Here is a 14,079-nt window from a genome sequence, read left to right as displayed (position 1 = left end):
TTTGACCTCCTGCGTTTCCCTGTGGATTTTATGGAAGTACCCTGACACTTGTGTAGCAATCAATGAGTATGTAAAGATTGTATTGCACAGAGGAAAAAGGGTGCCAGGATTAGACTTAAAGTGGTAGTATACTCCACTTACCTTTTTACCTACAGGTAAGCCTATAATATAGGGTATAATTAATATCTCCTAAACCAGGTTTAGGAGATATTCATCTTGCATGCAGCCGCTGAAACCAGCAGCGCATGCGCTCTGAAGGTCCATCGGACCTTCAGAGCTCTTTGCCGGATCCTTGCCGGAAAGTAACTCCCGCGCACATGCGTGGGAGTGACGTCATCGTGGCTCCGGCCACCCACAGCGCTGGAGCCCCTGAACCAGGAAGAGATGCCGAGGGAACATGACGGCTCCCTCAACAGTGATCGGGTGACCGTGTAGGGGTTTTGTTTTAAGGTAAGTATTTCATAATGAGCTAGTATGCAATGCATTTTTTTTAGGTTAGTATACAACTGCTTTAAATTAGAGGATTGGGGGCACACAGCTAAAAGTGATTAAAGGCTAACTCCATCATTTGCAACATGTTCCATTACAATGGTATTTAGGGTGTAATCTTCATGTAACTAAACAAATTCCCCCATCCCAACCGCAAGCAGGGGTTGTTCTCCCATGCCGCCACTGTAACTTTTGAGACTGGCACAACTGTGCGTGGCACCACCTGCACAGACATGTCATTCAATCACATAGAGCTGTGAATGAATGAACTACAATTCCCATCTGCCACTGCGGCCAATAGATTTGTATTTGTCAATGGACTACAAGTGTGGTGATCACTGCACTAATATTCAATTGACACTTCTTCCAGCACTCCAACTGAAAACCCGTATCTTGGGACAGACACGAGCTGAAGGAAGAGTCAGCAGGAGCCTGGCATTGCCACTGCGATATCACTGATTGCAGGTGCAGTGCTTTGCAGGCTCCTGTGAAAAATATATACAGGGAGTGCAGAATTATTAGGCAAATTAGTATTTTTGAGGATTAATTTTATTACTGAACAACAACTATGTTCTATATGAACCCAAAAAACTCATTAATATCAAAGCTGACTATTTTTGGAAGTAGTTTTTAGTTTGTTTTTAGTTTTAGCTATTTTAGGGGGATATCTGTGTGTGCAGGGGACTATTACTGTGCATAATTATTAGGCAACTTAACAAAAATCAAATATACAGTATACCCATTTCAATTATTTATTTTTACCAGTGAAACCAGTATAACATCTCAACATTCACAAATCTACATTTCTGACATTCAAAAACAAATCGGTGACCAATATAGCCACCTTTCTTTGCAAGGACACTCAAAAGCCTGCCATCCATGGATTCCGTCAGTGTTTTGATCTGTTCACCATCAACATTGCGTGCAGCAGCAACCACAGCCTCCCAGACACTGTTCAGAGAGGTGTACTGTTTTCCCTCCTTGTAAATCTCACATTTGATGATGGACCACAGGTTCTCAATGGGGTTCAGATCAGGTGAACAAGGAGGCCATGTCATTAGGTTTTCTTCTTTTATACCCTTTCTTGCCAGCCACGCTGTGGAGTACTTGGACACGTGTGATGGAGCATTGTCCTGCATGAAAATCATGTTTTTCTTGAAGGATGCAGACTTCTTCCTGTACCACTGCTTGAAGAAGGTGTCTTCCAGAAACTGGCAGTAGGACTGGGAGTTGAGCTTGACTCCATCCTCGACCCGAAAAGGCCCAACAAGCTCATCTTTGATGATACCAGCCCAAACCAGTACTCCACCTCGCTGGCGTCTGAGTCGGACTGGAGCTCTCTGCCCTTTACCAATCCAGCCACGGGCCCATCCATCTGGCCCATCAAGACTCACTCTCATTTCATCAGTCCATAAAACCTTTGAGATATTTCTTGGCCCAGTCTTGACGTTTCAGCTTGTGTGTCTTATTCAGTGGTGGTCGTCTTTCAGCCTTTCTTACCTTGGCCATGTCTCTGAGTATTGCACACCTTGTGCTTTTGGGCACTCCAGTGATATTGCAGCTCTGAAATATGGCCAAACTGGTGGCAAGTAGCATCTTGGCAGCTGCACACTTGACTTTTCTCAGTTCATGGGCTGTTATTTTGCGCCTTGGTTTTTCCACACGCTTCTTGCGACCCTGTTGACTATTTTGAATGAAATGCTTGATTGTTCGATGATCACGCTTCAGAAGCTTTGCAATTTTAAGAGTGCTGCATCCCTCTGCAAGATATCTCACTATTTTTTACTTTTCTGAGCCTGTCAAGTCCTTCTTTTGACCCATTTTGCCCAAGGAAAGGAAGTTGCCTAATAATTATGCACACCTGATATAGGGTGTTGATGTCATTAGACCACACCCCTTCTCATTACAGAGATGCACATCACCTAATATGCTTAATTGGTAGTAGGCTTTCGAGCCTATACAGCTTGGAGTAAGACAACATGCATAAAGAGGATGATGTGGACGTGGTCAAAATGCTCATTTGCCTAATAATTCTGCACTCCCTGTAATACATGCACATATTTTTTTTTTCCCTACAAAATGTGTGCATTTATTTCTTTTTAAAGGTGAACATATATAATATTTTTTTTTTTTTAATTAAAAGAAAATAATAAATCTCCCTTTTAAATTGATTTGTGTAGTGGGTGTTAATGGAGTTCTTGTTTAACCCAGTGAATTTGTCACATTGGGATGGTTCTTGATTTGAAAGTTATAGCACTTTAAGTCTGTCTTGTTTTCATGAATAAAAGCAATCGTTTCAGATGTGAGTGAGACTGACTTCCAGACATTTTTACTTCCTTGTTTTGTTCACGCACCACATATTGTTCATAAGGGGATGTCCTTGTTTTGTTGCTGGTGACTAGCTTTTTTTTCCCATTTCAGTTTTGTTTTGCTTCCTTCATTCATGCTTTTCTCTCATGGCTCGTACATACTGTAAGAAAATAGCAAGAATGTTCAAAGAACTTGCGTACGATTTTCATGTAATAACTTTCTACAGCCGATTCTGACCTTCTGATCGAAAATTTCTGAAGGGACAAGCTGTTGTGTTTGTTTTTTTTTTTTGTTTTTTTTTTTTTTTTAACAAACTTTATTGAAATGTCATAAAGACATTTCATGAAGTTTTTACTTGGCTGCTATGCGATGCGTATTGGTGCCAAGCGCTTCACAAAAAAAAAAAATAGTGCACACTGTACATACCCACACACCACCACAACGCCTAGGAGACTAGGCCTTTGTCTTGTCATAGTGGAACTGCACTGGAATAGGCGCGCAACGCAGTTCCACTGCATCTGATGGGAATCAGCCCTTACTGTGCTTTCCTGCTAGCGTATAGTACAGAATACATTCAATACCCTGTTAACCACTTCTGGACCGGAAGGTTTTGCCCTCTTAACGACCAGGTCATTTTTTTGCAATTCGGCACCGCCTTGCTTTAACGGACAATTGCGCTGTCATGCGACGCTGTACCCTAATGAAATTGATGTCCTTTTTTTTTTTTTCTCCCCACAAATAGAGCTTTCTATTGGTGGTTCTTGATCACCTCTGCAGTTTTTATTTTTTTGTACTATAAACAAAAAAATCAACAATTCTGGACAAAAAAAAACAATTTATCACTTTCTGCTGTATAACCTATAACCTTCCCAATAAAAAAAAAAAAAAAATGTTTTTTTCATTTTAGGCCAATTTGTATTCTGCTACATATTTTTGGTAAAAAAAAAATCCCAATAAGTGTATCTTGGTCACGTCTACATACTAGGGGAAAGATATGTCATTTTTATTTTATTTATTTATTTTTTTCTACTACTGGTAGCAGTGATTAGTGATATTTTTTTTTTTTAGTGGTACTGCGACATTGCGGTGGACAGATCGGACTCCTAACTGATATTTTTGGGGGGACCAGTGACATTACTACAGTAATCAGTGCTAAAAATATGCACGGTTACTGTACTAATGACACTGGCAGGGATGGGCTTAACTCAGGGGTCATCAAAGGTTTAAGTGTGAGCCTAGGGGGTGTTTTATAACTGTGAGGGGGATGGGCTTGTGGAATCAACAGAGACCTGTGTTCCTAAATAGGATCACAGGTGCTCTGTGCTTATTCCTGAGAGAACAACGGTCTGCCATGTTTACAACAGCTGACTGCTGTTCTCTCTCCATTGGGGGGGGGGGATCACGTGTGCCCGGCGACAATCGCGGCTGCAGGCCCCGTGAGTCAGCTTCCCTGCTGGCTAATGGGGGCTCGAGCCCTCAGGAACGCTCCTGCAGATTGCCATACAGGTAACGGCGATTCGTGCAGCCGAGCCAGCCTGCCACAGTATATCTGCAGCGGGCAGTTGACAAGTGGTTACATTTTTTTTTTTTTTTTTTATATTTTAAATGCAATATTCAATATAAAACCTGTGATTTGGACTTATTGTGATATGCCTGTCAGGGAAAAATGTACACTACCTTTATGTAGTTGTGGTACTTTTGTTGCCACACAAAAGCCATGTAACCAGGACAGTATTTTGGCCTAAGGCCCGATGAATGGATTGTCTGAATGAAAGACGGTTTGTGTTTTCTCCTAGCTACCAGTCAATGCTGGTACTACTCTACTCTAGTCATGGCAAGTTGAAAAGTTGACTGGTTGCTAGGAAGGAAAAACAGAACAGGCCAACACCGTAATACTTGAGGCCTAAGTGGTTTCATATAGCCAGCCACTATAGCACAATATCTTTTTAACCTATTCATTATGAAAAGGATTTTCATATTTATATCTCTGCTGCCTCAAAGCTCCACATTTATGGGTAGGATGACAAAACTACTGTGACATGTCAGGTTATATAAGGTGATGGCACTGAGGATTATGAACGGGTTCCAGGCCATTCCAGTGAGGAAATATTTGGGGTCAGAAGACACTTGGCTGTAATAGAGCTTCACTCATCCACCAACTGACTAAAATTAGTAAGAAGATACTTTTTAGGAGACTGCTAAAATATAAATGTAACCTTCTTTTATTTATTTTTTTGGACCCTTTTTCACAGGTGTTCAGTATGGATCTGTCTGTCAGTTTTTCAGGCCGATGCAGACTGAACCATAATGTATGTCTATGGGCAGGTGAATGTAAACACATTGGTCTGTTTTCAATCTGAGTCCATTTATGTCTGCAGAAACCAAGGATTTGCGTCCATATTTACGTATATAAATTGATATTGCCTGTACGTTTTTTGTCTATACTTTTGTGCACCTATGGATAAGTTTAAAACAAAACTGAACTAAAGATGTGTGTATGTATATATGTGTGTGTATATGTGTGTGTGTGTGTGGGTATGTATATATATATATATATATATATATATATATATATATATATATATATATATATTTTATAATGTGTGTGTGTGTGTATATATATATATATATATATATATATATATATATATATATATATATATATATATATATCTCTCATGCCTTTATCAATTTTTTTTTTTATTTTTTTTTAATCCATTTTCCAGACAGAACTGGTGACACTCCTGTGAAAGGACCCTTTCACTTTTCATTTTCTGTTACATAATCTTTCTGGGCTTTTTGTGTTTTGAATTCATGTTTATGTGAAAAAAAAAGCTCAAAAGAAATTTCTACATGTATACGTTTTTATCGATATGGAATTTGACACGTTATTTGAATGCAAATGAGAATTCCATGGCAAAGCACAGTGATTTGAATGTTGCATCTGAAGAACACAACCTCGGGTCAGTGTTTAATGGGGGAATTGTTTTCCCAGCGGGGGAAGCTGGCCTGATCAGGAGAACAGGGATTATTGCTAGTGGCTATAACGGGCGCAAGCAATAATTGCATGTAAAATCCGACAGGCTTGTTGTACTCAAGTTGATCAACTTGGCCAGGTCCTGCTGAACCAGTCAAGATTTGAGCAGTCTGTGGCCAGCTTAAGGGTCCATACACACTGGGCTTAAAAAAAAAAAAAAAAAAAAAAAAGCCAGTTCTTTTGGCAGAAAAAAATGCTCCTATAGAGATTTTTTTTTTTTAAACGCGTTTAGGAGCTTTCAGCATTTTTTTTCTATCAGAAAACTTCTCTCAAACCAGAAGGGTTTTTTTTTTCTGCCTGTAATCATCATCCTAATGTGCATGGGCACACAGGATAACATCTACAGGCAAAACGAAAAACTCCTGTAGAAGCAGCGTTTTGTAAGCCCAGTGTGCATGGACCCTAAAGCCCCGTACACACGTACCGATCGTCGGCCAAACGATCGGCCGTCTTTTGTCCGAGGGCTGTCTTGTCTGTTGAAAAGTGCAAAAGACTGCACACGAATTTTGTCGGCCAACAACAGCCGACTGCAGAAGTGATGTCATGTGATGGTTAACTTTCCCTGTGTTTTTTCTTTTCTGAGCATGCCCAGTCTTGCAAATCTGCTGTCTGTCGGCCGAATTCTGTACTGACTGGCGAACAATCGGCCGCTCTGGTGTCGGCATACAAAAATTTTAATGCTTGCGCGACAGATTCTGTTCGGCTGAAAGTGCACTGTCGGCTGTCGGAAGCATTATACTAACAAGCCGAAAATCGCCCGATCGGTCGTCGGCCGAATCTTTTCGGCCGACAATCTGCACGTGTGTACGGGCCTTTAGCCTCCCATTCACATCATCATGATTTGATGTGTGATTTTGACCGGTCAAATCGCAGGCTATAGGAGAGTCCCAATTGGTGTGACGTTGACTTTGCAGCGCTTCGCCAATTTTCCAAAAATAATTCCTGCACTACTTTTGGCGACTATAGGGGAGATTTCAATAGACTTGTGTGCATGAACCCGCACAGATGTCTTTCAAGTCGCCCCTGAAGTTGGACTGAAATGCGGCTTTCAAATCGTCTTGAGTTCAGATGAACTCGCATGATTTCAAAGCCGCGTTGTGGCTATTTTTATTTATTTTATTTTTTTAGGCGAATATGTCTCCCGTATTTTGGCCATGTGTACCCGGCCTAAAGCCTCGTACACACGATCAGATGAAGTTTTGTCCGTTTTGTTGTTGCATGCTAGTCTCGTATGGAAAGTGAACATCTCAACATATGAAAATTCTCGTACCACCAAATTTAACTTCAGAAGTGATGTCATGTGTTAAATATTACATACAAAACAATTTAGTTTCCAAGCACGTGTAGTGTTGCTCTTACGATTTTTTTTTTTTCGGACAAAAACTGTGCTAATTAAATGAAAATCGGATGTTGTTTTCACATACGATTTTTTTTTTTTTTTTTAATTTTTTTTTTAACCTGCACATTCAGCTTTTCTCGTACGAAATTTCGTAATCGGCTGTCGGAAGCACCATACAACAATCCGAAAATCGGCAGATCAATCGGACAAACATTTATACTTCCGATTCTTCTCGTGTGTACAGGCCTTAAGTGTTAGAGGATTAAGGGCCGTACACACTTGATGAAAATCGGACGAAATATCCTCCCGATTTTTCTCCGTCTTCTCAGCATTCATTACCGTTTTTTAGTCGACAGTGCATAAATGTTCACGAAATTTCTCGTCCGATTTTTTTTTTTTGGCACATTTGTTCCTAGACTTCCGGGTTGTCAGCAACTTCAGATCATGCGCGGTCTTTCGTATCTGATTTTTCACGGACGTACTGCATACACATTAAACGAAAATCGGTCGTCTGGGGACGGACGAAAAAAAATTTTGGTGTTTGTCCCTCCGTTTTTTTTTCGTTGAAAATGTCGGCATCGGCTGCTGAAAGTTGTGTACACACCAGGCGAAAATCGGACAATTTCACATTGGACGGGAATTTTCGGCAGATTTTCTACTAGTGTGTACCCTGCTTTAGTGTACACAAAACGGATATGTCTGTTTTAGGAAGCTGCAGTAGAGATAAACCAACTGGTAATTTTTTTTTGTTTTTTTTTTTTTTACGGACTCCACTTGAGATTCTGAGTCTGCTTTATCTGCCGGTGGTCATTATGAGGAGTTCCCGGGGTGTTTTTTTTGGATTATTTATGAAGACGTGGGTGGGAACACCTAAAACTCCCAGGTGGAAAATAACAGAGTAGGTAATTATGGTAAGGAGATCTTGCTCTCCAAGTATCCATGAAATATCGGAAGGCTGGCTAGGCTCTACCACCTAATATTCATTTTGGTTTGACCAGCCTTCAAGTGATTGCAGAAAACCTCTTTTTAAATATAATATACATTCTAATAATAATAAAAGTATAGGTATAATTTTAGGTATTGTGTTTTTTAATTGCAAAGACCAAATCAGGCCATAGATGGAAATATGCCTTTAAGGATAGGAGTACTCCATGGCTGAAAGAGTCATTGCAGCAACTTGCTTTGGACAGCTGTTATCTGATTAGCTTCTATTGACAATATAGACACTGCCCTTTTCAGAGAGGCTTTGTAGCAGATGAATAGACTCTGATCATATATTATCTGTTAGAGGTTTAAGAAAGAAAGAAAATATCCCACATTCAGTCTGTTTTCAGTTAACCCGCTTAAAGCGACTTTTGGTACTTTAAAAAAATTGTAATACCGGTCTTGCCAGCAGTGACTCAAATCTTTGCTTTCTGGTGGAACTACACCAGCCACTGGAATATCCAGCATGTGCTGCATTTCTGCTAGAGGTGCACCAAATGGAAATGTTGGTATCGAAACCGAAAATTTTCAGGATGCACTTCCCGAAAGTGACAGTTTTTAAAAATATATCTGTATTTTATCAATGTTTAAAAAAAACAACTATTTTTTAATTTTATTCATTTCAATAATTTAAAAGAATATGAATTTGTCGGCCATTATCGGCACCTTTTTAATAGCAAGAAATATGCATCTAAATTCTATGTAGGTCTTCAAACTGGTCCGTTGCACTTCTGTTGTGTTAAAAATCTTGCTTGCTGCACTTTTGGCTAGATAAAAAATGCCCCTCGCCGTTGAAATGCATTGAAAACGCAGTAAGAATGCATTGATAACGCACCTGCTACGTTTTTGATGCAGTTTTTGAGTCACATGGCCTATGAAAAACACACCATAAGCTCAGTAAAATTGCAGTAAAATCACAAGCGTTTTTGCCACCATTATCCCCACCTTTTTCCACTTGGCAAAATGCCAGAAAAAAAAAACGTTTTCAGCTAATGGGCTCTTTCACACGGGCGTTCCGTATGTCCGTATATCACCCCATCCGTTTGCAGGTGATATACGGACATAATGCATGTCAATTGGATTGCTGATGTCAGCAGATGACCATCCTCTGACATCCGATTTGTGTCCTTTCAGTTCTGTTACGTTTTTTATTTTTCTTCCGTTAAAAAAACGAAACGGATGCAAAATCGGATGTCAGCGGTGTCATCTGCTGACATCCGCAATCCCCATAGACATGCATTATGTCCCTATATCATTCGCAAACGGATGGGATGATATACGGACATACGGAGCGGATGACACAAGTGTCATCCGTGTCCGTGGAAAAAAAAAAAGTGCCGGAGCGGAAGAAGAAATCGGAGCGGCCGTGTGAAAGAGCCTAATCTGTTTTGATGCATCTCTAATTTCTGTATCCCTTGATGCCTGCTTTGGTTCCATCTTGATTGCCTTTGCACCACTGTAGAGAAACACTAGTAACATTGGGGTTAATTTACTAAAACTTGAGTGCAAAATCTGTTGCGGCTGTGCATAGAAGTCAATCCGCTTCCAAGTTTTTTTTTTTTTGGCAAAGCCTAATTTAACAAGCTGAAGTTAGAAGCTGATTGGCCACCAAACGCAGCTGTACTAGATTTTGCACACTCCAGTTTTAGTAAATCAACCCCATAGTATGTACCCAGTGAAACAGCAGCATGGTACAGGGGATGCAGGCATCTGACACACCAGGCAGTGTCGAGTCATGAATATTCCAACCAACTGTGTGTGAGGGTTTGTAAGAGAGCAATTCTTATGGCACTTTTCCACTGCAAGTACCGGCTTGGCCCGGTTTGCTTTTCCACTGCTTGTACCGCATGGTACGGTGTTGGAACGGTTCGGTACGGTATGGTTTGCTTTTCCACTAAAGTAGTACTAAAGTTAAAGTGGTAGTATCACGATTTTTTTAACTTTTAACTACAGGTAAGCCTATGATAAGGCTTACCTGTAGGTACAATTAATATCCCTGGCACGGTTTAGGAGATATTTGCAGTGCATGCAGCCGCTCGCACGAGCGGCGCATGCGCTCTGAAGGTCCGACGGACCTTCAGCTTCCCTTGCCGGCAGCTTGCCGGAAAATCGCTCCCGCGCGCATGCGCGGCAGTGACGTCATCGCGGCTCCGGCCAATCACAGCGCCGGAGCCGCCGAACCCGGAAGAGATGCCGTGGGGTCATGTCTGCTCCCACAGCGGTGTCCGGGGGTCCGTGACGGGGCTTCGTTCTAAGGTAAGTAATTCATAATGAGCTAGTATGCGATGCATACTAGCTCATTATGCCTTTGTCTTGCAGGGTTTTTTTTTTTTTTTTTTTTTTTTCCTGGGTTTACAACCGCTTTAAGTGGGTGGGGTTCTCTGACCAATCAGTGGCTAGTAGTGACTGCATGCAAAGGATTGTGGGATATGATACCGGGTATGGTACCTCTTGGAACCACAATCGAGGTGGTACTGTTTTTGAGAGCCGTACCGTTCGGTTCCATGCAGTGGAAAAGCACCGCCGTACCGAACCGTTCCTACACCATACCATGCGGTACCAGCTGTGGAAAAGCACAATAGCGAGCCGAACCGTTCAGTTCCATGCAGTGGAAAAGCGCCATTCGAGTCACTGATGGCAGATCTTGTAGGTTTTTTACTCTTCTTTTGCAGGCTTCTTTTTTTTTAAATTTGCTTTAATGCCAAGCTGTTTTTGCTATACATTGTGATGATGGTTGTTGCAATTGATAGATGTGAAAACATTGTTACTGTTCCCCATTACTTTATTAATGCTGTACATTTTATTTTTTCAGATTGGAGGCAATAAGCACACGATGAATGAACATCTGCACATTAGCAGTCATGGACAGATCCAGGTGCAGCAGTTGTTTGAGGACAACAGCAACAAAAGAACAGTACTGACAACACAACCAAATGGACTCACTAATGTTGGCAAGACTGGGCTTCCTGTTGTTTCAGAAAGACAACTAGAAAGCACACACCGGAGACAAGGAAGTTCCAGCTCTTTGAAGTCTTCTGATGGGACATCCAGAGTAAAGCCCTCTTCATTAACCCCAGAACAAGCAATGAAGCAATACATGCAAAAACTAACAGCTTTTGAGCACCATGAAATTTTCAACTATTCAGAGATCTACTTCCTGGGTCCAAATGCAAAGAAACGTCAAGGTGTAATTGGTGGCCCTAATAATGGTGGTTATGATGATGACCAAGGTTCGTATGTGCAAGTGCCACATGATCACGTTGCATACCGATATGAAGTATTGAAGGTTATTGGGAAAGGAAGCTTTGGCCAAGTTGTGAAGGCGTACGATCACAAGCTCCATCAGCACGTGGCTTTAAAAATGGTAAGGAATGAGAAACGATTTCATCGACAAGCGGCAGAAGAGATAAGAATTCTAGAACACCTAAAAAAGCAGGATAAAGATAACAACATGAATGTCATCCACATGCTGGAGAATTTCACATTCCGCAATCATATCTGCATGACGTTTGAGTTGCTAAGCATGAACCTTTATGAGCTGATCAAGAAAAACAAGTTTCAAGGCTTCAGTCTGCCTTTAGTTCGCAAATTTGCGCACTCAATCTTACAGTGCTTGGATGCTTTGCACAAAAACAGAATAATCCACTGTGACCTTAAACCGGAAAATATTTTATTGAAGCAACAGGGTAGAAGTGGTATAAAAGTCATAGACTTTGGATCTAGCTGTTATGAACATCAGCGTGTTTACACATATATCCAGTCTCGCTTTTATCGAGCTCCAGAGGTCATTCTTGGAGGTCGTTATGGTATGCCTATTGACATGTGGAGCTTGGGCTGCATTCTAGCAGAACTGTTGACTGGCTATCCACTCTTACCCGGAGAAGATGAAGGAGATCAATTGGCATGTATGATCGAATTACTGGGAATGCCACCCCAAAAACTACTTGATTCTTCAAAACGCGGCAAAAATTTTGTCAGCTCCAAAGGTTATCCTCGATATTGCACTGTTACAACCCTGCCAGACGGATCTGTGGTACTGAATGGTGGTCGCTCTCGTAGAGGAAAATTACGAGGTCCTCCTGGGAGTAGGGACTGGGTAACTGCTTTAAAGGGCTGCGATGATCCCCTGTTTCTTGATTTTCTATCGCAATGTTTAGAGTGGGATCCCGCTCTGCGCATGACACCCAGCCAAGCTTTACGGCATCACTGGCTACGTCGGCGATTGCCGAAGCCTCCAACGGGAGAAAAGACATCATCCAAAAGAATAACCGAAAGCTCGGGTGCTATAACTTCAATCTCTAAGTTACCTCCTGCATCAGGCTCAGCTGCAAAACTAAGAAATAATTTGGCCCAAATGACTGATGCCAATGGAAATATTCAACAAAGGACCGTTTTGCCAAAGTTGGTTAGCTGATTCATAAACATTTTTCTTTTATTTTTCTTTTAACACCTTGCTGAGCCTTATGCATACAGCTCAAGTTCATAATATTTTTAATTGCTCAGTTTATATCAATACTTTTATCTGTTCAGCCATTGTAATTTTTAGTAAGGATGCAATTTTGTATTTAAACAATGGGGACGATGCTTTAAGTTTTTTTGATGTTCTTTTTTAGGCATATCAGTTTTAATTGGCTTTGTTTAGGATGTGTCAAAATCAGTGGCTGGCCACTGTCTATTGCTTGACTGTTAAACCTAATTTATTGGTGTCCGAAGGATTAGCTACCAACCATTCGTTTTAAAGTAATTGCTCTGAGAAACCGGCTCCACACCCTATTCTGAATTACTTTACAAAGTAGACTTGGCCAAAGTGGATGTATCTTGTATGTATGTTGGGTATGAAGACGTAGATTCCCAGTATGCATTTGACATACTTTGAATATCTTCATACAGTTGAGTAAAGTGTTTTAAGCATGTTAATGATGTAGAAGTATGTGTAAAGATTTTTAAAAAAAGTAAAGGGTATTTATTGGCAGTAAACTATGTCAAACAGCCAGAAATCGGCTTTCAGCAGTGTAGAGAGTACAGACTAGTTAAAGCTTGTATCTGATCGCTTACTACATGTGCCACAGCTGTTTGTGGACCTTTAAAATCTCAAATCCAATTGGTGGTTGAGGATGAGTGTATGTCACTGCTTGTCACAGCAGTAATTTAAAAAAAAAATTATTAAAAAAATAAATAAATAAAATACTGGTCTCATACTTTTTACACCAGGGGTCTTCAAACTTTCTAAAAAAAAAGGGGCAAGTGTACTGTCCCTCAGGCTTAAGTGGGGCTGGTCTGTGGTTATTGGGAGTAGAAAAGGTACCGACATCAGTGGGAATAAACCATGCACCATCTTTGGTGTCAGTCAAAGGAATTGTGTCCCATCTTTGGTGGCGTCGGGAGGAATTGTTTCCCATCTTTGGTGGCATTAAGAGGAATTGTTTCCCATCTTTGGTGGCGTCGGGAGCAATTGTGTCCCATCTTTGGTGGCGTCGGGAGCAATTGTGTCCCATCTTTGGTGGCGTCGGGAGGAATTGTGTCCCATCTTTGGTGGCATTGGGAGGAATTGTGTCCCATCTTTGGTGGCATTGGGAGGAATTGTGTCCCATCTTTGGTGGCATTGGGAGGAATTGTGTCCCATCTTTGGTGGCATTGGGAGGAATTGTGTCCCATCTTTGGTGGCACTGGGAGGAATTGTGCCCCATCTTTGGTGGCACTGGGAGGAATAGTGCCCCATATTTTCTTTGGTGGCATTGGGAGGAATAGTGCCCCATATTTTCTTTGGTGGCATTGAGAGGAATAGTGCCCCATCTTTGGCATGTGGAAGGAATTGTGCCCTGTCGTTGGGAGGAATTGTACGCCTTCATTGGTGTCAGTGGTGATGAATTGTGCCCTATTTTTGGTATTGGTGGATGAAAATAATGTCAAAGGCTGTATA

General features: G+C 41.2%; 1 protein-coding gene across 2 annotated transcripts in view; it reads left to right on the top strand.

Moving 5' to 3' along the window:
• Positions 1–13,285, top strand: part of DYRK2 (dual specificity tyrosine phosphorylation regulated kinase 2) — a 46,010-nt gene extending 32,725 nt beyond the window's left edge. For both annotated transcript variants that reach the window (XM_082255432.1, XM_082255431.1), the window contains exon 3: positions 10,972–13,285. In XM_082255432.1, coding sequence (XP_082111558.1) covers positions 10,972–12,573 — 1,602 coding nt within the window. In that variant the 3' untranslated portion in view covers positions 12,574–13,285. The remainder of the gene's footprint in view (positions 1–10,971) is intronic.
• The last annotated feature ends 794 nt before the right edge of the window (positions 13,286–14,079 follow it).

This window comes from Pelophylax lessonae, assembly GCF_965119305.1.
Source record: "Pelophylax lessonae genome assembly, chromosome: 4".
Taxonomy (NCBI): domain Eukaryota; kingdom Metazoa; phylum Chordata; class Amphibia; order Anura; family Ranidae; genus Pelophylax; species Pelophylax lessonae.
The sequence above is the reverse complement of the archived record's forward strand: the minus strand, read 5'-3'. Positions and strand labels throughout refer to the sequence as shown.